A 24,639-nucleotide genomic window follows, 5' to 3' on the forward strand; every position below is an offset into this window, starting at 1 on the left:
TGGAGTGGGGTGGGTCACCTCAGGCAGCCAGGAAACAGAGGTGGAGGCCAAGGCGGCCTCCCAGGGCACACCCACAGACCCAGTTCCCGCGGCGCAGGTCGCAGCTTTCCCCAGTATCATAAAATCCAGAACCCATTCAATGGATGAATTCACGAGACGGGGGCCCTCATGACCCAGGTCCTCCCAAGAGCTGCTTTGGGGACCAAGCCTTCACCCACGGACCCTGGAGCGGCATGTCTGTTCCCGGCCGTAACTGTGAGGGAGAAACCTGAAAGGAAGGAAGAAAACGTGAAATGATTTGGTGACAGGCTCGGGGTGGTCTGGCTACTCGGGGGGCTGGGGTCGGAGGAGGGCGGTGCGAAGCCAGCCCGGGCAGGAAAGCCGCCCGAAGGGGCGGCTCCGAGGCAGCGCGCCAGCCTCCGGTGCAAGAGCCCGGTGCGGAACCGAGGCTGGGGTCGAGGCCGGCCGGGGCGCGCGTGCGCACTCGACGGACGCCGGTCATCCGCGGCCGGGCCACGTCCGCGTCCGGCCGTGAGGTCCGCGCGGCGGTCCGGTGGGTTTCCGTCAGCGACGTCCCGGCCTGGCTCCGACGTCGTCGGAGGCAGCGAGGCCGGAGGCAGCGAGGCGCGGCCCGCCCGCGGCGCTCGCTGCCCGCTCCGTCGCGGCGGTCGGACGTGTCCGGTTCTGACGCCCCGGACGGCCCCGCTCCCCGGCGGGCAAAGCGGGCCAGCACGGTCGAGAGGAGACGAGGATGAGGTCGGTGCTGCACACGGGGCTCGGCCTCTCCGTCTCCGGCCCGCGGACGTCCGGAGCTCGTCCTGGCACAGCCCGCGGCCAGGAGAACCACGATCCCGCCGCCGCGCCTCTCACGCCGCGGCCCGCCCCCGGGTGCTCGCGGGGGGCCCGGTGCGCGTGCGCAGCCCGGAGCCCCGCCCGAGCTCCGCCCCTCGCGCGCGGCATTCTGGGGCGGCGAGCACGTCTCACGCCGATTGGAGGCGTCCCGGGCCGCCCGGTGACTGACGGCGCCGCCGCCGCCCGAGTGTGGAGCGGGGCCGCCGCCGGGCTGCGCGTCCGCCGCCGCCCAGCCTCGGCCATGGACCTGTTCGGGGACCTGCCCGAGCCCGAGCGGGCGCCGCGCGCGGCTGCCGGTAAGCGGCGCGGTGGAGGAGGGCGGCGGCCTGCGGCGCGGCGCGGGGCGGCCGCTCGGGGCCTGCTCCGCCGCCCGCCGGCTCCGCCATCTTCGCCGCGCACGTAGGAAGCGCCGCCGCCCCGGCCTGCGCGCCCGGCACGGCGCGGGGCTCCGGGGCCCCGGGGCCTGCGAGCTGGAAGCGGGACGCGGCCCCGGGGCTCGGTCGCCGGCCCTCCCCGCGCTCGCCGGGCCCCGCGCGCCGCGCCGCCCCGGGCCGGGCCGCTCGTCGCCGCCGCGGGCCCGCGGCGGGCGGTGACTGCGCGGGGCGGGCGGGCCGGCTCCCCGCGGCCCTCGGCCCCGCGCCTGTCGGCCCGCGCCGGGTCACTGCAGCTGTCGCCAGGACGAACGCGCGAACGTTCCCGGCCGGACGCCGTCGTTCATCGCCTCGGTCACCAGCCGAACGTGGCGGGGCGGAGGGCCTGGCCAAGTTGAGGAACAGGCCGGGGCCGCCCGACCCCGAGGCCTCCCGGCGGGGTTCCAGAGCCTGGCTAAACGGCCCGGGCCGGGAAGGCCGACCCCGGGGTCGCCGAGGGGAGCGTGCCGCCGCCCGGGGCGAGGCCGGGCGGGCGGGAGACTCGGGATGAGCTCGTGTGCTGCGGGACGGCGTGCGGAGCAGGGCCTGTCGGTGCGGGGCGCGGGGCTCGGAGCCCGCCCCGCGCCCCTGCCTCTGGGCTTCCGCCTCTGCGCTGCCCTCCGTCTTGGGTTCTGTCTTTTTGTCCCCTTCCCTCGCTGGCCGTCCCGCCGGTGCCGCCTGGGCCCACGGTTCTTTTTCAAGGTAACTGGTTACTGCTGCGTGCAGTTAGCATTCTCCGTGGGTCTGAATGTGTTTGGGGCAGAGTTTGGATTCTCACGTGTGCCACAAACCGTCTTTTTTTGGGGGGGGGGTGCGGTCGGTCGTGGGGCCTGAACTCTGCGCCTGGGCACTGCCCCTGAGCTCTTCAGCTCAAGGCTAGCGCTCTACCACTTGAGCCACAGCGCCACTTCCAGCTTTTTCTGCTTATGTGGTGCTGAGGAATCGAACCTAGGGCCTTACGTATGCAAGGCAAGCACTGTAACACTGAGCCACCTTCCCAGCCCTCTTAGCTTTTGTTTTTGTTTTTTTTGGTAGGTCACGGGGCCTGAACTCTGGGCCTGGGTGCTGTCCCTCAGCTCTTCAGCTCAAGCTCTACCAATTGAGCCATAGCACCACTTCCAGCTTTTTCTGCTTATGTGGTGCTGAGAAATTGAACCTAGGGTCTCTTGCATGCAAGGCAAGCACTTTACCACTGAGCCACCTTCCCAGCCCCGAATTGTCATTTTTAAAAAAGTCTTACTTTTTTTTTTTTTGCCAGTCCTAGGGTTTGAACTCAGGTCCTGGGCACTGTCCTTGAGTTTCTTTTGCTCAAGGCTAGCACTCTACCTCTGGAACCACAGTGCCACTTCTGGCTTTTTCTGTGTATATGGTACTGAGGAATCAAATCCAGGGCTTCTTGCATGCTAGGCCAGCACTCTACCACTGAGCCACATTCACAGCCCCAGAATGTCTTACTACTTTTTTTTTAACCTGAAATTTATTTGGGTCTCCTCTCAGGAAGGCTCCCATGACAGGACATGAAGCCTGACCACTGACATACAAGTTGGTACTTAGTCTGGAGGGCACATCCTGCTTTTGTTTTCCAGAAGCAGCTTCGAGCTCTGGCTGACAAGATGGCTGAAGGGCTGCTTGGGCTTAATAAGTGCCTTGTCCCTTGAGAGTGCATTAGGGCATTGACGTTGTATTTTTAAAAATAGCGTTGTAAAGAATCTACTTTAAAAGAAGCCTAACAGCCAGGTGCTGGTAGCTCACACCTGTGATCCTAGCTACTCAGGAAGCCAAAGTCTGACTATCTTGATTCAAAGCCAATCTGGGTAGACAAATCCTAGAGACTTCCCTCCAATTAATCAGCAAAAAGCTAGAAGTAGAGATGTGAGCACCAGCCTTGAGGAAAAACAGAGCTCAAGATCCTGAGTTAAAGCCAGGTACCAGCACAAAAAAAATGGAAGCAAGCTGGGCGCTGGTGGCTCACACCTGTAATCCTCGCTACTCAAGAGGCTGAGATCTGAGGATTGGGGTTCAAAACCAGCTGCTCAGGAAAGTCTAAGACTCTTATCTCCAATAAACCACTAGAAAACTGGAAGTGGCACCACTGTGACTCAAGTGGTAGAGCGTTCTTGAGCTGAAGAGCTGAGGGACAGCATGCAGGCCCAGAGTTCAAGCTCCACGACCAACAATAACAAAAAGGCAGCAAACACAAACCAAATAAAACCAAGTGTAAGAATACAATGCTTTCAGGAAACAGAGGGAGAGACTAATGTGAGGAGCAGAATTGTGATTAATTTCACAGGTAGTTGATTAAAACCAATAAGATGAACCACTGCATGCTGGTATGTTCCTGTAATTCCAGCACTTGAAAGTGGAGGCAAGAGATACATAAGTTTGGAGGTAGCCTAGGCGAACATTGTGACCCTGTCTGAAAACAAAACCAAGAAACCAGTAACAAAATACTCGAAGGAAAACAATTGAATTTCACACTTTTCTGAAGCACTGATTCTGTTAAAGAGTAACTTGCATACTGTATTTCATTAAATCATATGGATTGCTAAAGTGGGTTGAGAAACAGTTAATCTGCATGAAGACTTTCACTATGAAATGCTAGTGCTACAAACTTCTAAGTTATACAGGGAACAATAAAAGATCTAAAAGTTGGGTGGGAAATATAACTTGACTGGTTTGAGATCCATGTATTCACTCACTTGTGCTGCTTTCTGTAAGGTACACTTGGCCACATCTGTACAATAGGTAACTGACTTGTTTGCTCTCATCCTGTGCCTTGGCGCAGGTGCCATAAAATAGCACATGGTGCTTTATAGATGCTAGTCAGTCGTCAGTATAAGCAAGCACTAGAAGTCTACTTCTTCTGTATAGGTACCTACGGTAAGGTCTGGTTTATTAGGCATAATGAGAGATTAACAGAGCAGTTCGACAATACACTGTGATAAAAGTGCTTTGTGGACATAAGTAAAAGTTACGCAGGTAGTATGACAGTGCGGTCATGGTGGTAGCCAGAACAGCCACTGAGTCAGCAGTGGACAGGCTGAGAGTACAGAAGATAGGTGGGTGGAGATGGAAAAGCTGTTGCCTGGGCAGGAGGGGCAGGCCGACACAAGATTTCACTCTGATCAGATGGCACACAGCTGCAAATGGGAGTTGTATGTTGCAGTAATGTTCCATTTAGTATTTGTGGACTGCAGAAGACCTCAGGAAGGCTAGACCCTGGACAAGGGGGACCACTCTGCTTCCTTCATTCAGCGCTTCCCCAGTTCCTGTGTGCCAGTTCAGGATTTGATAGAAAAGAGCTATAGAGATGGTTACGATTCATGTGAGGCCTAAAACTTTAAAATGTGTCTTTTGAGTTTAGATAAGAATTTCTCCAGCTGTCTCCTGAGGCTGATATTTGACTTTGAAACTCCTCATTTTCTTCATAGACATTGAATTCTGCTGTGCAAGGATTGTGACATGTTATGACAGATTTTCTTTCATTGCAGAATGTTACTGAAGTAGGACTTACTAGTACCTGTAAATGGTTGAAGACTTCTTTATTCCTGAAGTCTTGCTTTGAGATACAGAAGTTTTCTTGGAGCCAGATGCCAGTGGTTTATGCCTGTAATCCTAGCTACTGAGGATGCTGAGATCTGAGGATTATGGTTTGTAGCCAGCTCAGGCAGGAAAGCCTGTGTGAGATTCTTGTCTCCAGTAACCACCAAAAGGCTAGAAGTGGAGCTGTGATTCAAGCAGTGGAGTGCTCCAGGTCAGCGCCCAGGCCCTGAGTTCAAGCCCCAAGACTGTCCCCTGCCCCCCCCCCCCCCAAAAGGTTTTCTTGGTCTAAAGTCAATTTTTGTCTTCTCAAGATTCTGCCTTTTTTTATTCTCTGTGGGGGAGGGGGAGGGTAGGGCTTGAGCTCATAGCCTGGGTGCTGTCCCTTAGCTCATTTATTTGCTCAAGGCTAGCGCTCTTCCACTTCTGCCACTTTGAGCCACAGTACCACTTCTGGTTTTTGGGTGGTTAATTGGAGATACTCTTAGAGGCTTTCCTGCCTAGGCTGGCTTTGAACCATGATCCTCAGATCTCAGCTTCCTGAATAGCTAGGATTACAGGTGTGAGTGTGAGTGCCTAGCTCCTGGCTTATACTTTTTTTTTTTTTAGTCGTGGGAATTGAACTCTGGGGCTGGGCACTGTCCCTCAACTCTTCTACTCAAAGCTAGTGCTCTACCACTTGAGCCACAGCACCACTTCTGGTTTTCTGGTGGTTTATTGGAGATTAGAATCTCAAGACTTTCCTGCCTGGTCTCACTTTGAACTGTGATTCTCAGATCTCAGTCTCCTGAGTAGCTAGGATAACAGGCATGAGCTGCCAGTCCTAACTCCTGGCTTATTCTTGAAGTAGTTCTACCAAGAGGTTTTAGTTCAGCATGTCAGTTCATGAGTATAATGCATTGATCAATGTTACCCTTTCCATCATTGTTCTCCTAATTTCCAACCCTACCCATCCCCTGAAGTACCTGATTCCATTTTCACTTATTTAGATTGAGTATTATGACTGTATTTCCCCATTTTTCCTCTACATTTGTCTGCCCCCACCCCACCCCCTCTGACAAAACATGTCAGCCTCTTGGATTTAGGGGGCTGGCGTATAGCTCAGTGGTAGCTAATGTGCTTATCATGTGTGAGACCCTGGGTTTGATCACTAGCACTGCCAAAGGGGAAAAAGGTTTGATTTTATTTTCCCCTTTTTGCTGGGTTTGAGCTCAGCTACACACTCACTTGGCTTTGAGCCACACCTCCAGCTTGGCATTTTGCTGGTTGACTGGAGATAGAATCTCTCTCTGCCTGGGTTGGCTTTGTCTTGAAGCCAGGTTTTTAGACCCAAGGGCAAACTCCAGGAATCCCACCTTAGGCCACTTGCCCTAAATGCGACATGAAAAGGCATAGTGAAGGATGGGCATGTGAAGATAGCAAGCACTTCAGTCCATCTTCAGCCATCTTCAGGGGACGGACATTAGCCGGAGGTTGAATAGGGGGGTGAGTTGAGGGTGAGAAAAGTACGTATAGTTAAAACAGTTCCAAGACACCAGTATGGCTCCGATTGTGTTAGCTCTGGTCTTTGATTGCAGAGGCCTGCCTGGTGGGTAGTCTGTAGCTTTTGGCTGCCTCTTGTCCCAAGATGCTTATTGGTAAATTCTGTTCTTTCTGGAGCCTAAGGGAATTGTAAAGTGACTGCAGGGAACTGGCTCAGATCAGAGGGCACAGATGCAAAATGGCAGGCTAGGTACCCAGCGTTTAGTCAATTCACAAACGCAGCAAAGCAGCTTTTAAAATGGCCTCTTAGAGAAGTGCATTAATCTTCAGTAGGTCGGATCACAAGTGTGAGGCACCTACATTTGATGAAATCACCAGGAAAAATATGTGGGTTTTTTGTTGTTATTTCTGTTTTGTCAGTCATGGGGCTTGAACTCTGGGCCTGGGTGCTGTCCTGAGCTCTTCAGCTCAAGGCTAGTGCTCTACCACTTAAGCCACAGTGCCCCTTCTGGTTTTCTATTGGCTCATTGGAGATAAGAGTCCCACGGACTTTCCTGACCGTGCTGGCTTTGAACCATGATCCTTAGGTCGCAGCCTGCTGAGTATCTAGGATTACAGGTGTGAGCCACCGGCGCCCAACTCAAAAATATGTTTTTAAAGTATGTATTTTTAAAATACCCAGGGTCCCTTAAAATGCCTGTTGGGACATTGTTCTTTGCTTTTATGTTGACTATAACTGTTGGGAAAAAAAGGTCCATATTAAATAGCTGTCCAGGAATTTTTTTGTATATGTGCTGGTCCTAGGGTTTGAACTCAGTGCCTGGGCACTGTCCCTGAGCTTTTTTGCCCAAGGCTAGTGCTCTGCCACTTGAGCCCTAGCTCCTCTTTGACTTTTTTGGTAGTAATTGGATATAAACATCTCACAACTTTCTTGTCCATGCTGGCTTCAAACTGTGATCCTTAGATCTCAGCCTCCTGAGTAGCTAGGAGTGCAGGAGTGAGCCACTAGTGACCAGCTAAGAAGTATTTTGTTTTTTATTTTTCTGTCAGTCATGCGGCTTGAATTTTGGGCCTGGGTGCTGTCCCTCAGCTCTTCAACTCAAGGCGAGCACTCTACCACATGAGCCACAGTGCCACTTTTGGTTTTCTGAGTGGTTTATTGGAGTCTCATGGACTTTCCTGCCTGGGCTGGCTTTCAACCCCAATCCTCAGATCTCAGCCTCCTGAGTAGTTAGGATTATAGGTGTGAGCCACTGGCGCCCGGCATAGGAAGTATTTTTTAAAGTAAATTTTGTCCAATAGAAAGGAGAACATTTGGGCTGGGAAGGCAGCTCAGTGGTAGAGTGCTTGCCTCGAATGTATGAGGCCCTGGATTTGATTCCTAAACACCACATAAAGAGAAAAGGCCAGAAGTGGTGCTGTGGCTCAAGTGGTAGAGCGCTAGCCTTGAGCTGAATTGCTGAGGGACAGCGCCCAGGCCCAGAGTTCAAGCCCCACGACTGACCAAAAAAAAGAACATTTTGCCTGCTAGCAAACCTGTCCTTCAGCAGAAGACACCATAATCTTTTGCCCTTTGAGACCTGCTCCTCAACAAGGTTTCTCTTTTAGGGAAAGACGCTCAGGAAGGACCTCTGCTCTTTGACGACCTCCCTCCGGCCAGCAGTACTGACTCAGGTACAGTCTTCAGGCTCTCCCAGGTGTGTGTCAACCTCTCTACTCATCCTGGGATTGTAGTTGTCTCAATCTTTTTCCCTTTCCCCCATTTTCAACACACAGATGTTTTAGGTGTGGCTGTCTTAAGTTTTGAACACATGGCCTCAGGTAAGGCAGAAAAACCTGCCCTGAGAAGAACCACGTAACATGTGGAACAGTCTTCTCTGGCTCATTTGAAAGTTTGCTAGCTGAGATAACATGCGACTTTTGAAGGTGGAATTGTATTTCCTTTGCAATGATAGGACTTTGAAATAGGTTCATTTCAGTGTAAGTTGCCACGAGCTCTGAGTTGATTTCAAAACCCACCTCGGTGTCCTGGTGGGATGGGATCTGAGACGTCATCCTGTTCTTTTTCTTGGCTCACCACGTGTTCTGCTTGTTTCAGGACCAGGGGGACCTTTGCTCTTTGATGACCTCCCACCTGCCGGCAGTAGTGATCCAGGTAAGTGCTGACAGGAATAGGACATGTGCTGCTCAAACATCTGGGGGCTTTGTTTGGGGGCTAGTACTTTGGCTTGAAGTCAGGGCCTGGGTGCTGTCCCTGAGCTTTCTTGCTCAAGGATGGTACTCTACCACTTGGGCCACAGCTCTACTTCTGGCTTTCTGGTGGTTAAATTGGAGATGAAAGTCTCTTAGATTTGTCTGCCTGGACTGGCCTCAGAACACAGTCTTCTGAGTGGCAAGGTTTATAGGTGTGAGCCACAGGCACCCAGCTCTCTATTTTTTTGCTTGCCTTATTTATTATCTATGGATCTATTTCTTTTTTTATTGTGAAGATACTGTACAGAGGAGTTACAGTCACATGAGTAAGGCAACGAGTACATTTCTTGTCGAGCATTGTTATCCCCTCCCTTGTTCTCCCACTATCCTTTCCCTCCCCCACCTATTTATTGCCAGTCCTGGGGGCTTGAACTCAGGGTCTAGGCGCTGTCCCTGAGCTTTTTTTTTTCAAGGCTAGTACTCTACCACTTGAGCCACAGTGTCACTTCCAGTTTTTTCTGTTTGTGTGGTACTGAGGAATCGAATCCAAGGCTTCATGCATGCTAGGCAAGCACTCTGTCACTACACCACATTTCCAGCCTGCTTTAATTTTCGGATAGTATTTTGAGTGTTTACTCTATGTGGACCTTGAACATTGATACTCCTACCTTTGCCTCTTACCTGTCTGGAATCACAGGTATATACCAACATGCCCTCACTTAATTGTTGAGATTGGGTCTTGCTAACTTTTTGCACCAGCTGGTCTTGAACTACAGTCCTCTTAGTCTCAGCCTCCTGAGCAGTTGGGATTTCAGGTATGACTCCCTGCACCTCAAATAAAAATGACCTTAAATGTTTTTTGTTGTTGTTGAGCCTGTTCTGATTTGATTTGTTATATTCCTGACAGACCCAGATGTATCCAGCCTTCAGCATTGATTCTATCTGCTCCTGGCAGTGTTCACTTTCCTTTTTTTGTGTCCCTGTGAAATAGAAGATAAGAATTGAGCAGATTTCATTTTGTTGTCATACTCAAAGATGTTGCTGCATCTTACTGAGAATTTCTCACTTGGACTTCTCTAGTGGGTGCAGGGAAGTAAGGGTTCAGGCAGACCTGTTCGGTATGCGGTTACTTGTATAAAACTTCACTTTTATAATACTCACTACCTTTCCAAATAGGTTTCTTGTATTTCTTCCATCAGTGGGATCAGTTAAGAAAACAATACAGTCATCTTATTTAAGAATTCTCTGGGCTAGAGGAGGGTTTCAGGTGGTAGAGCACTTGTCTAGCAAGCATAAGGCCCACCTTTTTGGGACTTATGTACAGCGTGTACATGCCATCTAGCCTGAAATCTCTCCAATGAGGACAGGACTTTTAGTTCTAGTGAATGTTAGTATGTGCAGCAAGGCTGATCATATGTTTAACAAAAGAAATGGAGATTCAAGTCAGGTGCCATTTACTCACGTCTATAATCCTAGCTACTCACAAGGCTGCAATCTGAGGATCTCAGTAAAGCCAGTCCAGATAGGAAAATCCATGAGACTTTTATTTCCAAATTTCCAGTTAACTGCCAAATGCTAGAAGTGGAGCTGTGGCTGTGGTAGAGTGCCAGCTTTGAGCAATAAACTGAGCAAGCACTCAAGGCCTGGAGTTCAAGCCCCAGTACTGGGCACAAGAAAAAAAAAAATGAAGTTTCAGCTTAGCTGTTTTCCACTTATTTGTAGTTTAAAGATGGTAATCTAGTAATGATTTAGAAGATTTAAATAGCACAGTGAGGACACTTGATTTGGGGGGGAAGAAGAATAGAGATAAAAGCTTGAATGTCTTGAGAACCACACATTCAGCAGGCATTTTTTCACCATTTGTGAGATGCCTGTGTAGGCCATCACATCAACCCCAGACTAGGGTCTGTCTCCCGTGCAGACCCCATTCTCTGTCTCCAGTTAATTGGCTTAAAAGCAGCAGAGCTGGAAAGTTGGTCTGGCGTAAAATTCAGAAGAAAGGAAGCACTTTCACCTACACATTGGGAAACTAGAACCAGCAGTGAGCTGTCAGTACGGCTGCAGGGCCTCTGTTGTCTGCTGCAGCGGTCTGCCCTGTGCCGCGCAGGGTGGCATGTGTGAGTCAGGTGCCACTGCTGGAGGCATCTGCCCTTCTGCACACAGTTGCACCTGAAGGCAGAGACATTTTCTTTTTCCTCAGTACTCAGATGTCTAGTACAGAGCAGGTTTCATGAATAGCTACATATTTTTGTACCTAAATGCAGAGAACATTGAGAACTATTTATTGGGCACTAAGTGTACCAGGTAGCCCAACAAATGTTTTGTGTATCTTACCTGGTTGAATCCCATTCAGATGCTGAAACAGAAGTCTAAACCACTAAGAATCTTCTCTTATGAGCACACTTCTAAGGCTAGACTGTAAGAGCTGCAAGCACCCTTAAGTATGGCTTTTGAATACAGACCATACTCTGCAGGTGGAGCTGGGAAGCCTCCCTCTTCTGCCTTTTCCTTATTTTGAGCCTTCCTGGGCACTAAGCTTTTGAACTTGTTCAGGATATGCTAGTGTGTGTACACATTTCGGAAAGCCCCTTGTTTCTCACTAAACATCCTGACTCTGGTCATAAGAGTGCACAAGTTGTTCCTACTCGGGGGGCAGATATTGCCCTGTGTTTTTCCCACTAGGCTCCTCAGCACTGTCCTGCCCCTGAGGGCCTGCCCACTCTGCCTGTTTGCCAGGCCTCTGTTGGAACATTGCTTGCTTTGTCTGAGGCTGGCTGGAGCCTTGTTTGCTGGTGACTTTTCCAATGGTCTACAGCTGTGTGTCTGGCTCTCTCTATTTCTAGGTTCTCTTGCCACATCAATTCCCCAGGTGAAGAATGAAGGGAAAGGAGCAAAGAGGAAAACCTCTGAGGAAGAGGAGAATGGCGGTGAAGAGCTTGTGGAAAAGAAAGTTTGTAAAGGTTTTCAGACAGTTTGAAAACAAATGTATTAGACTCTATAGTTTAAAACAACCCAGAGCAAAAGCAGTCTTAGCTTTCTAATTGTAGTCCTTCCTTCTGTGTCTGAATTTAAGAAATAGGGTTCCTTTTTTGCAAATGTTTTCCAAGACTACCTTTACTTTTTCTCTCTTGACTTTCATGTACATGATGACCCTGCATTGGAGCAGATGGGAAACTGTATTTGTTCCTTGAGAGTTAAGCACGGGTAGTTTTTTTCTAAACCTTTTGTGAAATGTTAGTTTATTGTCTACTTAGCCTCTCAGACTCCCAGTCTTTAAGAAGCCCTCTTGAAGGGTATCTACTAAGGAGAAATGGCCAGGACTTCACTGCCTGTACTGATTGCTTTAAACTTGACACAGGTTGCCTCAGTGCACAGTAGATGTAGGAAACGAGCCACTTGCAGCTCTGTTGGGCTTTAGGTTGGCCTGTTATTTCTTCTAAAAGCATTCACTTAGTATTTACGTGGCCTCAGGTGTCAGAAAATGGGCTTGAATTAGCTTGCCTTTAAATAAGGCAGCATCTGTGCCTCCTGTAGATTCCTTTCTCTGCCTTGAAGTAAAAGCAGTTTTCTTATTGTTGGGTGTCAGTCCTCACCAGCCTCAAGTGTGGAAATCTCTTAACTTCAGTGTCTCTAACAAACAGGACATTTGGGACAGACTGCTGACTTGCATTTCTCAGAAGTAGTTTTCCTGTCCTTGTTAAAATATCATGGGACTGGATTTGCCCAGGATACTTTCCCTCTGGTCTGGTCCCACCTCTGAGCATCGGAGCACTTCCCCTCCAGCTGCTGACTCTCACTGCTCACTATCCTCCCGTGTGTCTGTCCTGGCACAGCCTCGAGCCAAGCCCCATTCATAATTCTGACTGGATTTGCAGCTGGGGAGGTGCCTCGAGAGATGCAGAGTGCTTGTTAGCTCCATTAGGACACAGTTGATGAAAGCAGCCGTTGTTCCTCTTATTTGCTCTGGGACTAGGGCTTCTGGAGGGCAGGACACAGTTTTGTATTGGTTTTTTTCTTGTCTCTCTTTAGCCTCATCGGTGATCTTTGGCCTGAAAGGCTATGTAGCTGAGAGGAAAGGTGAGAGGGAGGAGATGCAGGACGCCCACGTCATCCTGAATGACATCACTGAGGAGTGTAGACCCCTGTCGTCGCTCATGTGAGTGTGCATACACTAGCAAACCTGGGTGGCAATACATTCTCCTCCTGGTTTTGTCTTTACTAGAAAGACTGACATATATGAAACTTGAGCCACTTCTGCGTCAGTGGCTCTCAGCTGTTGTGACATTTTGGTTCTCCTGGGCAAGAATTCCCGGGGACATTTTTGTTGTCACAGTTGGGGGAGGAAACTGCTACTGGCATCTGGTGGGGAGAGGTGCCAGGATGCCTCCCCATATCTGAGATCATGGGGCAGAATCTGCATTAGGAATGGCCAAGCCCAGCTATTGTCAGGGCGGTGGCTGAGTTCTGCTGTGTGGGAGTGACCGGGTGCTGGATTTACTCCCTCCAGCAACTGAGCAACTGAGTCTTCTTATTCTGTGTCCTGAAGGACAGAGTTGGGAGCTGCTGATGACTGAGTTGGCCAGGCATGGAGCCTGCCTAACCCCTGGGGGGAGCTGCATTGGACTTAAAATCAGTACTGCTGTCGCTAGAAAATACCAGGCTGCATGGTGGCAGTTGTGAGTTATAAACTCAAATGGGGTTTCTCACGGTTCACATTGCCCTAAATGGAAAAGGAATCCCCCAACATTTAGGATTTGACATTTCTTTTCCTCGTAAGCATTTTTAGGGTTTGACAAGACAAGTTCTCTTCCCATAGCTCTTGTTGTTTTTTAGATTATTTTTCACATAGGGTCTCCCTTTTGCTCTTCTGGCCTCCAATCACAATTCTCCTACCTATGCCTTCTAGGTATCTGAAACTACAGTGTAGGGATGGGGGGTCTCACTGGGTTTTTGCCAGGGATAGCCTTAAACCTGAATTTTAGGGGTTTCCACTTCCTGAGTAGCTGGGACTATAGCCATGCATCATTGTGTCTGGCCAAAAATATTTTGTTTTGATGTCTATTATTCCATCTATGTGGGTTTTCTGGGAAAAACTTGGGAAATAGGAATACGACTGGGAAGATAGGCCTTAAATTAATCAAATTTGAATAGGAATTCTGGAACTTATCCTTGCCCTTAACAGACTGTGTGTGTATGTGTGTGGGTGTGTGCGCGTGAGTGCGTGCATGCATGCGTGCAATGCTGGTCCTGGTGCTTGAACTTGGAACTGGATGTTTCCCTAAGCTTTTTTGCTAAAGGCTAATACCCTACTTACTAGTTGAACTATAGCTCCACTTTCTGCTTTTTCCTGGTTAATTGGAGATAAGAGTCTCATAGACTTGCCTGCCTAAGCTGGTTTCAAACCCAATCCTCAGATCTTAGCCTCTTGAGTCTCTAGGATTACAGGCATGAGCCACCAGCTCCTGCATTGGTTGTGGGGCTGGAACTCAGGGCCTGGGCTCTGTCCCTGAACAACTTAATGCTCAAGGCTAGCACCACCATTTTGAGCCACAGTGCCACTTCCAGTTTTCTGTAGTTAACTAGAGATAAGAGTCTCATGGACTTTTCTGCTCAGGTTGGCTTCAAACCATGATCCTCAGATCTCAGCCTCCTGAGTAGTTAGGATTACAGCCACTAGTGCCCAGCTCTTATAGCCCTTTTTAATTCTCCTGGATCAGTCACTGTTTTTCTGTTATTATTTGATTTAAATGGGAAAAAAAAATCTGGATTATAGGGTCAGCATCAGTGAAAAAAATAGAGTATATGCTGATTTTTGAAACAAGTCTGGGCTTTTATCATTTGTGATGTGACTGCTTTCCCACCATTTGACTTGCTATCTTATTATTAATGCACATGGTTTGAGATGAAATTTAAAAGCTTTAGTGAGATTTAAAGCTTTAATGTGATCTTTGCTGTGAGAATTTGGTTGATTCACAATTCTTTCTTCTAGTACTCGAGTTTCTTATTTTGCTGTTTTTGATGGACATGGAGGAATTAGAGCTTCAAAATTTGCTGCACAGAATTTACATCAGAACTTAATTAGAAAGTTTCCTAAAGGTGAGCCAGGGCAAGTCTTGGCTTTGCTCCTTGGGTGGGTGGCCCAGCCTGTGCCTGTGTTGATTTGAGGTCCTGTTGATGACTTTTGAGAGGGGGCTGCCAGTAAGTGACTGAGGCTGCATTTCCTCCCTTCGAACTGTTTGTGGGTGGGATTTTGGCTGCCTGCACCTTGGGAGACCAGTTCTCCTGGCACTGGCTTTTAGGTGAAGAAAGGAAGATTGTTCTTGCTCAAACTTAGAGGTTGGGTTTTTTTGTGCAAAAAATAGATTCTGAAACCAGTGGGAGGAGGACAGTCTTGGTTTCATTAGAGGTGATTTTCTTTGGCCCTTCTGATAGGAGATGTGAGCAGTGTAGAGAAAACGGTGAAGAGATGCCTATTGGACACTTTCAAGCATACCGATGAGGAGTTCCTTAAACAGGCATCCAGCCAGTGAGTACAACTCCATGAGAGGGCAGGTGCCCAGAAAGTGAGCTCATGTAATCATTAGCTAAACCTGAACCAAAGTAAACAGACGTGGCACTTAGCTCTGAATGGTCCTGTGTGCTATCTGACCCAGGCTACTGTGGATGGAGTAAGGGAGTTTTATCATGGCTCACCATTTGGACTTGAGGGCATTGATTTGATGAGATGCACATCATGATGGCACCATACATCTTCAAGCCTTGGTCCAGAAAACAGGAGAAGGAGAACTGGTGGGGGTCCGCGGTCCCTCTTCCACCTGTCGTGAGGTCCCACAGTCTCCTTTGAGGGAACTGCTGTGACCTAAGGCTTCCTAGCAATACCACTCTGGGAAGGAAGCCTGGAACATGTGGGCATTTGGGGTCATGACCCATGTTTTAACTGTGTCTTAGTGTGAAGGAAATGGTCTGTTTGACACTTCTGGAAGTCAGTTTCTCGGCCTGGCCTGTGGTAGTGACTACGTTTCTATGTGTTTCCCCAGGAAGCCTGCCTGGAAGGACGGCTCCACTGCCACTTGTGTCCTGGCTGTGGACAATATCCTGTATATCGCCAACCTTGGAGATAGCCGGGTATGTGGCTCTCATCCACCCACTTAGGTGACAGCATGTCTAAAGCTTGTGATGGGGTTGCTGTAGAGTTCTTGCCGGTGACCCCAAGAAGGGGCTGGCACCTCAGTGGGCCCTGCTGTTGTTATCCTCACTTGCTGCGGTTCGCTGTGACACTGGACCCTTGCCACAGCCACCTGCTACAGTGTGCTCTGATACTGGGCTGCTCCTCTTACCCACCAGCTGTGGGGGTTCTGCCTGTGTGCACCACCTGAGTGATGCTGGAGCAACTGGCTTCGCTGTTTGTTTCTCTTACCTCCCAGCAGGGAACAAGCAGTAGCAGCCAAACCTGCTCTCTAGGCCCCTCTGCAAAGGCCTGCAACCTTGAACATTGCAGCTAGAAATTCTGAGATGGTGTTCTACTCAAGAGACTAGGTCCAGGCTGCTGGGCCAAGGAAAAGCCCAGCATGGGGTTTCTTATTGGCAGTGGGTGGACAGTGTCGCCACCTTCCCACCAGCCCCGCTCCTTCCTCTCTCAGTCACGCTGCCCGCACTTGCCTGACATTTCTGGGCAGGCGGTTCACCCTAGTGGTGCAGCGGTGACTTGAGAGATGATAGTCCAACCTCGTTTGTGCTTTGACCCTCCGGTAGACTGGCTGTATGTAGGCCCGGTAGGGAGCAGGGATAAAATTGGCCCCGAAATATTTTTGGATTCAGGCTCAATTTACATCCGTCTTTGAGCCTGATTCTTGCTGCATTGCAATCTGCGTGCCCCAGCATCTTCGTCTGTGAACCTAACCTAGTAAATCTTGGGGTTGAAAGCTTACAGAGGCACGGCCTGCTCCTCATCTGCCTCACCTGCTTTTTACAGGCTGGCCTGTTCCCTTTCACATCTGACATAGATGATGGACAGTGGCCATGGCGATCATGGCTGTGGTCATCCAAATCCAGGGCCTTCCCATCCTGACTGGTATTTACTAGCTGATGCTTAGTTCACACATGGTTTTCTAAACTGGCATTTGTCAGCAGGTGGCCAAATACGGAGCTACACTGTTAGCCTTCCCCATCAGCTGATGACTTCAGATACTGGTTCACTTCATGAAGTTTCATAACTTGTAATCTCCATCTTCCCAGGCAATCCTTTGTCGGTATAATGAAGAGAGTCAGAAACATGCCGCCTTAAGTCTCAGCAAAGAGCATAACCCAACCCAGTACGAAGAGCGCATGAGAATACAGAAAGCTGGAGGAAACGTCAGGTGACGGGACGGTGGGCGCACAGGCGGGCACTGCTGCACTGTGGGGGCGCAGGGGAGGTGGTGCTGCCCAGGACACATCTGCAGACGTGTCTGTAGAACTTCCCTGTCGTGCAGAGACCCTTGTGTAGGACTTTTCATTTATGTCTCAGTGGGGGGAATTGTGTGCAAGAAACATGCCTCCCTAAGTGTGCAACACGACAAAACTCATAATCATGTTTACCATTGGCAACGTTTTCTCTGCACAGAAAGCCTCTTAAATACTGTCCTTTATCACACTAATTAAATTGCAGCTTTAGGTGAGTCCTCCAGAGAGAAAATCTGAAGTGGTTAAGACAGGATGAAGTCAGAGCCAGGCATGATAGCGTGCACCTGTAGTCCCAGCTACTTGGAGGCTGAGGCAGGAGGATCATTTGAGTTCAGGAGTTCAGGTCAGTCTGGATGTTTTTTTAAAAAAGATAGGATTATCTTCACAGAGTGTGCTGTCTCTGCCACTGAAGGTGATGTCCTAGCTGGCCTGCCTTCAGCAAGTCTGTTCTACCTTCTGTCTTGGGAGGACATGTGACTGCTCTGGTCTGCTGTCTTCGTCAGGTGCATCGGTGCTCTACCAGCACCGTCCCAGGTCTTGACAAAAATTCTGCTTGAAGGGCATTGCATCGTGAGTCTGATCACAAGTGGTCTCTCATTCACTATACTGTTTTGACCACTGAAAATTTGTTTCCTGTTGGAAATGAGAGAATGGTAGTGTACTACTACAGATTGTGTACTTCCGAGTGTGGTTCCCTTTCTGTTCGTTGCCCAGGCTGAGTGTAGCCTGTGGAGCCAGCCTGAGTTTAGCCTGTCAGGTGGCTGGTGGTCAGTGAGAGGAGGCAGTGGTCACAGCTGAGATTTACCTGAGCCTGGTTTTGAGGCAGTGCTTCTCCTTGGACTTAGTGCGTGGCTGCAGTCCTGGTTTCTGCTGTTTGGGACCGAGTTTGTGCCTTAGGACACTGTAATGATGTATCGCCTCTGCCCTTCCTAACTTTAAATCTCTTTCCCACTAAGAACACTTTGCTATTAGCATTCCCGAGGCTGAAATAAATATGCTGTGCTGTTACTTCCCCATCCTTGCCCCCAAACTCGGAGCTGTGTGGAGAGCCTCAAGGGTGTCAGGTGACAGCCAGAGCCCAAGTGAGCCCTTTCAGGGGTGTGGAAGAGAAGCTAGAGAGGGACAGTGGCTGTTTGGCTTCTATTTGTAGAGCTCCACTGTGGTCTGTTATCTCTCCCCTCCATCCTCCCCGGAGGAACAGACAGGCCCTGTTGCATCTTCCTTCCCACCTCTGCAGATTTTATTAAAATGGTTAAATATACAAACAAAAGCTTCAGGACATTAATCTTCAGTTAATTAATGTCTGCTACCAGGTATTGGACAGCATTTGCTTGCGCTCTCTGTGCTGGAAGTTTCTTTTTTCTTTCTGAGACACTCGCATTATGTAGCCCAGGCTAGTCTTGAACTGTGATCCTCTCGAATGCTAGGATTATAGGCAGGTGCCACCACTCCCACCTAGACATGACTTTAGCACCCTCAGCACTTGAGCGAATGTCTCCCGGACATGAGGTCATTCTGGTCATAGTGACCATTTCCACACCTAAAACAGAATACTTCCTCAGTTTTCTAAATCCAGTCTGTATTCGCATTTCCCTAGATGTCCCCAAACTTTGTTTCTAGGTCTCATCAGTATGGAGAATTTCTTGCTAGGCTTTGAATTGTGTTAAATAGACACCAACATTATGAATATGTCTCTATCTTTTCCAAATACTTCATGTAAGGTAGAAGTTAAGTTTAAAGCCTTCTTTAGATTCAGATTTCCATGTAGCAAAAGTATATTATTAGCTGGTTGCTGATAGCTCCCACCAGTACTCCTAGCTACTCAGGGGTTTGAGATCTGAGGATTGTGGTTCAAAACTAGTATAGGCAGAAACATTTTCAATTACTTCACAAAAATATAAAAGCTAGACTAGAGATAGGGGTGAAGTGATGGCGCACCAGCCGTGAGTGGAAGAAGCAACTGAGAGCTCGAGGCCCTGAGCTTACGACCTGGCACGCCAAGTTTTGTGGTGGGCCTGAAGACATGCATAAGGCCATGGGATCAGTCCCCAGCACACACAGGAAAGTCTTACTGGTGTGCTACATACTGGACAGCTCCTCACTTCTGAAGCCTTTACCTTCCATCAGTGAGGGTGAGTCCCCGCACTTAGCTCCAGTACTAACAGCAGTTGCCTGGGACAGACGCTGGCTCCTGCTGAGATTCGGCTTCCTGTCAGCTGCCATCCGTGGTCTTGGCATCCCTTCATGATCTTTGTATGAGTCAGTTCGGTCGGGATGAAGATGGTCTCCTCTCCCACCTGCGACTCTGTCCTGCGTTATGTGCAGGCACCCCTTCTGCTAGCAGTCTGCAGGGAAGTGGGGACTGGCGTTGGTGGGGACAAGCATGTTGTCTTTCACCCCGCTCTCCTCACCTTGCCCTGGGAATCCATGTGTGCCATGTGCTGTTTGCTCTGTTAGACTGATTCTGCACCCTCAGTCATTTCCTGCTGCTCCTGTCACTACACCTGGGGTGGGGGTGGGGGTGGGGGTGGGGGTGGGGGCTGCAGACTGGGTGTGGTCTGGGTATTTTATTTCAATGAGGTATCATTTCTTCTAAGGCCATTCAAGGATTGGAACACGACACATAGAAAATTGCGGACTTAAGTTGCAATTTATTACCGAAATTTAACATTACAGATTTTTTCTGAACTTTGGTGTATATTTATGACTCTTAGGAGGAAAATCTTGATTCCTGACAGCATCAGTATATACATTTGTCAGAATAATTTCAAAGCCATGGTATCAGGTGTCACTGTTAAAGAAGTCAGAGCTCCTTGCTGCCCTGGGCCTCAGAACCTCCCTCCCCGAGGACACCCTTGTTGGGTTCCAGTAACTGTTTTTTTAGTTGTTTTGTTTCTGTCCTAGTGATTAGGATCATTATTGTCCATTTTTAATATTCATCCTTTATAATTACGTAGAAATTTTGAAGCTTATATCACTGGCGGGAGCATGAAAGGATACTTAAACTGAGGAAGTTCCTAAATGCCTAAGTATACTGTTACCATGGGGTCCTGTAACCCCATTAGCCCCACAGCTGAGTATACCCAGAAGAATGGAAACCGGCTTGCCTAGATTCTTACAGCCCTTTTCACAGCAGCGTAGCTCACCACAGCCACCAGGGGAGCTGTTTACGTATTCATTGACAAGACTAGATAAGCGAAGTACATCACTAACAAACATTATCATTCAGTCTTCAGAGGAAGTGGAGCACACACTGTTGCTTCAGCGGGGAAGAGACATGCTAGGGGAAGTCAGCCAGGTGTGAAGGACAGATGCTGCATGAGCCTACTCTTGAAGTCCCTGGAGGAGGCAGATGCCTAGAGACACAGAAAAATGGGGGTGCTGGGCCAATGAAAGTGTGGAAGCTAGTGCTTACTGGGGCAGGTTCCATTTGGGAAGATGAGAAAGTGTTAGAGACAGACTGGTGATGATTGTAGCAACATGAATGAATGCTTTAATGCTGTGCTGTTAAAATGACTAATAAGGTCAATTGTAAGTGTAAATCTCCCCAGCACAAAATGAAAAAGCCCTCTATTACGTGGTTCAAAATTGAATTGAGTAAAGTGACATTCATACTTTTCCTGCCCTTTCATCCCATTTCCTGATTTTTCTGGTGATTCTCAAACACTATGGCATCTGCATGTGCATTCATTCCCTTCTTTACACTAAAGGCAGAATGCAGCAGGTAATTGCTCTGAGAAGGTAACGACAGTAATGGCTATCTGAAGATGAGGTTTTCAGGTAGCGCTAGATTTGATCTGTTGGTAGTGTGTGCCTAAAACTGAGTCAGTCCTGGACTCACGGTCCTCTTAAGAACCAGAGCCTCACGTGTCTTCATAGCACACATCATGCTCATCACTGGCCTTGGAGAGGGTCCTTTACCTCCGAGCCATGGCTGCACACAGCCATCCTTGACAGTTACCAAGACCTTGGCTCACGAGCTAGAGGAGGGAGTCAGCAGTCTCCAGCTGGCTTTAGTAGCCAGAGGAGTCCAGAATCCACGAGGAGTAGAAGGCTTAGTCCCTTGTTTCCTACTGTGGAGAAAGACCTGGATAAGAAAGTATCAGCAGACCCAGCTAAGATGCAAGGGACATGTTGACTGGCATGCCCCTAGGGCGCGAACATTTGTCTGGTTGATTGGCAGATGGAAAAGCAAAGGGAAAGGAAGCTGCATGAACAAGGGTTGAGAGTGTGTATGTAAGGTCAGGACAGTTGGTCCTGGGAGTAGTGCCGGCTTACCTCCCGGGTTGGCCTGGTAGGCTGAGACTTTAAAACCTACTTCCTGGAAGCATTGTAACTCTGGAGGGACGCAGGAAAGGAGAGCAGGGAAGAAAGGGAAAAGCAGGCAGGGCAAGTGAAACCCCAGCAGTTTGTTGGGGAGAACCTGCCTTGGACCAGCGGGTTCTTGCAAGTGGCGTCTTGTGTGCCCATAGCGCAGTGTTGCTTCTCTTCTCCGCAGCTCAGGCGCGTTCCTAGACTTCCTGGGGCTTCACTCATAATAGGAGCGAGAGGTGCAGCCTCTGGTGCTCACTTTCCTTCAGCCTGGAGAGGTTTCCACGCCTCCACCCGAGCTGTGCTGCCCCAGGGGCCGCTGTGGTAACCGGCCTCGGAGACCCTCCATTACAGAGGTTGTCCTTGCATTCTATGGGGCTTGACAGAAATGTGTCACTGAGGAGGTGGCACGGGTCACTGGGCCACCAAAGGATGCACTTGGTGGCCTTCTCCAGGGCCTCAAGCTTGGAGCTGCCTCTGGAGCTGTCTGCCCTCGCGCTGCGCAGCCCTGCTCCCATCCTCACCCTCCGCCTCGCTCCTGTGTGCTTGGTGTCCCTCTTGCTGTTGCATAGTGGAGGACTCAGGGAATGGCTTAGTGCTGAGGAGCACAGAGGGGGACTGGGCCATGAGCCACCTTCCCTGGGTGCTGGGGCTCAGTGAGCACCGTGACTGCAGTCCAGGCCCAGGAGGGATTCCTGCCATGTCCACTTAGCTGCAGGACATCTCCAAAGCTGTGTGTGGCTTGCGAGCCTCCGCGGTGCTGCACCAAGCACAGCCTGGATGACAGGTGTGTGTGTTCTCCCAGCCTAGTTTTCAGATGGAGGCTTGAGGGCCAGTGAGGCGCCTGTGAGGCTGGACCAGAACCATCCCCGCAGTCACTGCCCCAGCCCTCTTCCTGTCGGCTCCCATCTCTTCCTAAGCCAGAATGTGCAGGGTACTGTCTGCGTTAACATTAAGCCATATTGATGTAAAGTAAGTGTGCTCAGGGCTGGGATGTAGCTCAGCGTAGTGTGCCTGCCTAGCGTGTGTGAGACATGGGTTCTCCCCTCCAACAGAAGGTGTGCTTCAGAATCTAGCACTGTATAGTAGACCGAAACACACACATGTCCACCGTGCTGGCCCATGTGGACTCTCCATCCTCGGTCTTCGCTCCCGTTTCTGCTATGGGATGAGATTCTAGCACTATTGCTTCTGATCAGTCAGGTAGGTGGAATCTGAAAATGTTTTCTCCTCATTTCAGGGATGGGCGTGTCTTGGGCGTGCTTGAGGTGTCCCGCTCCATCGGGGATGGGCAGTACAAGCGCTGTGGGGTCACCTCTGTGCCTGACATCAGACGCTGCCAGCTGACCCCCAATGACAGGTAAAATCACCTTGGTGGGATACAAGTCTGAGTATACGAGGTTGTCCATCTTCCTGGCCTTTGCAGTTGTATTCAGCCTTTGCTGGCTTTTATGGGAACCATGTTCTCAGCACGGTGCAGACATGAAGAGAACTTGGCTCAGAGTGTCCACACGTAGGGTGGGCAGTGCAGTCCAGAGTCAAAGGAGTGTGGTCTGCTCTGGGAGGTTTTGGTAGTGGCGGTGGGGTGGGTTCCAGTCATGGCAGGTGACTTGGAGGATGGGGTGACAGGGTATTTTGGGGACCAACGGTGCAGGGTCCTCATTTCCTCTGATGCATTATAATTTGTGGAGAAGCAGAGCCAAATAGGCTGCGCTGCACCAGTGTGTCCACGGTGTGTCTTCTGTTCTGAGTGCCCGGAGACAGCACACGTCTCACAGAGTAGCTCCTCAAGCAATCGCTACCGATAACAGTGGCTGAACTAAGCTAGTTGCAGGAGTGAGTGAGGAGAGAACAGAAAACGGGGCTCCCAGGACTGAGCTAAAGAGTGGCCCCCTGTCCCAGAGCTGCAGAGAAAGAGACTGTGTCTTGCCTTGGCCCTGGCCCTTAACGCTCTCCTCCCACTCTCCTTCCCTGAGTCGTGTGTCATGTGCCGTGGTGTCCACCACCCTAGCACCCTGGAAGTGTTTCCAGCAATCCCTCCTGGTTTAGACAACGCCTGTCTGCCTTACACCAGGTCCAGCTCATTTGCCTTGTGCTCTGATCTGCCTCATAGCTGCTTTTATTTGTCGCACTATAACCAGAGGTCCATGTGATTATTTGGGTCTGACTGCACACGGAGGGAGCAGGAGCCTGCTTGGACATCTCCCCACTGTCTCACACTCAGACCATGTGCTCAAGAAATATGGCTGAAGAAGAGAACAGACATAGACTCAGGCGTAGTTAGGGAAGGAAGGTGCTGCCTTCAGCCCCCCCAAGTCCCCTGGTGCCCGGCAGCTGCCTCGGGGAGGGGTCCTGTTGACGTTTCACTCAGGCCTGACAGCTCCTGAGCAGGTGCCTGGCCCGCATGATGGAGCCTCGCTGTGCTCGCCCCTCGCCCCAGCCCGCTGTCATCAGAGCTTGCCCTTGTTTGTTTGAGCTCAGCACTTAGTATCAAGTGTGCTTTGTTTCCCGGGGGGAGAATGGTAACCCCATTTTCATTCTACAACATCCCACCCACCCACCACTTTGTAAGGAGTTTTAGCCTTGTTCTAATACCAGTTACTGCTTTAAAGATGGCTTTGCCCACTGAATAGTGGGACAAATACTTATTTTATCTCCATTTCTATGTTTATAAAGCTTGCTGCTAAAACCCATTTGTTTTCCCTGGCACTGTAGATTTATTTTGCTGGCCTGTGATGGGCTTTTTAAAGTCTTTACCCCGGAAGAAGCCGTGAACTTCATCTTATCCTGTCTGGAGGTGAGAATGTCACAGGGGTGCTCTTCACTTGTGGAGACACAGGAGTCCAGGGAGCTGGGCAGCCCCATGCCCAGGGAACTCACTGGCCACTTTGCTCTGCCAGCCTCCCTGGCATGGAGTCTGAAATGAACAACAGCAGCGGGGGTGGGGGGGGGGGGGCGCAGCAGGGTCCTGGTTCACTTAGGGCCTATTTGTCTCTGGTAGGATGAAAAGATCCAGTCCCGGGAAGGGAAGCCTGCCCTGGATGCCCGCTACGAAGCCGCGTGCAACAGGCTGGCCAACAAGGCGGTGCAGCGGGGCTCTGCAGACAACGTCACGGTGATGCTGGTGCAGATTGGCCACTGAGGCTGTGCGCAGTGCTGGCGCCCAGGCCCCTTCGCGTGCACTGTTTTGCGGTCTGTGGGACTCCACAGTTGTAAATAAAGGTTCCTTTTTTTCCTAGTCTTTTGAGTTCCCTTATTACACTGGGTGGCTGGACCTTTCAGAAAGTAGGTTGGTCTTGAGAGTGGGCCTTGTAGACTGGCTGCTGTGTGCACCTTCCCGCAGCTCGTGGCATATTCTGAGCTGTCTAGCCTCCTGACAACTCCCCTGGGGAACAGGGACTTCACGGGA

The 24,639-nt window shown here is 50.1% G+C and overlaps 1 protein-coding gene across 2 annotated transcripts; it reads left to right on the forward strand.

Annotated features, from left to right (window-relative positions):
• Positions 1 to 1,041: 1,041 nt before the first annotated feature.
• On the forward strand, positions 1,042 to 24,468 carry LOC122128035 (ILK associated serine/threonine phosphatase). 2 transcript variants are annotated; one of them, XM_042702336.1, is made up of 13 exons: positions 1,042 to 1,148; positions 7,893 to 7,958; positions 8,061 to 8,105; positions 8,383 to 8,439; positions 11,321 to 11,437; positions 12,507 to 12,633; positions 14,467 to 14,573; positions 14,910 to 15,003; positions 15,515 to 15,602; positions 16,713 to 16,834; positions 22,471 to 22,590; positions 23,946 to 24,027; positions 24,232 to 24,468. In XM_042702336.1, the coding sequence occupies exons 1-13, from the start codon at positions 1,094 to 1,096 to the stop codon at positions 24,370 to 24,372; spliced, it is 1,221 nt and encodes a 406-aa protein (XP_042558270.1). In that variant the 5' UTR covers positions 1,042 to 1,093; the 3' UTR covers positions 24,373 to 24,468. The 2 variants fall into 2 exon arrangements, with proteins under 2 accessions (XP_042558270.1, XP_042558271.1); XM_042702337.1 differs by lacking the exon at positions 8,061 to 8,105.
• Positions 24,469 to 24,639: the final 171 nt, after the last annotated feature.

The sequence above is a fragment of the Dipodomys spectabilis genome, unplaced genomic scaffold (genome assembly GCF_019054845.1).
Source record: "Dipodomys spectabilis isolate Male_0828 unplaced genomic scaffold, ASM1905484v1 ptg000321l, whole genome shotgun sequence".
NCBI classification, from domain to species: Eukaryota; Metazoa; Chordata; class Mammalia; order Rodentia; family Heteromyidae; genus Dipodomys; species Dipodomys spectabilis.

Coding starts and splice junctions, on each gene's coding strand:
- LOC122128035 (XM_042702336.1), top strand. CDS start 1,094: ATGGACCTGTTCGGGGACCTGCCCGAGCCCGAGCGGGCGCCGCGCGCG. Junction 22,591..23,945: donor CAGCTGACCCCCAATGACAG/GTAAAATCACCT, acceptor CTGGCACTGTAG/ATTTATTTTGCTGGCCTGTG. Junction 24,028..24,231: donor TCATCTTATCCTGTCTGGAG/GTGAGAATGTCA, acceptor TGTCTCTGGTAG/GATGAAAAGATCCAGTCCCG.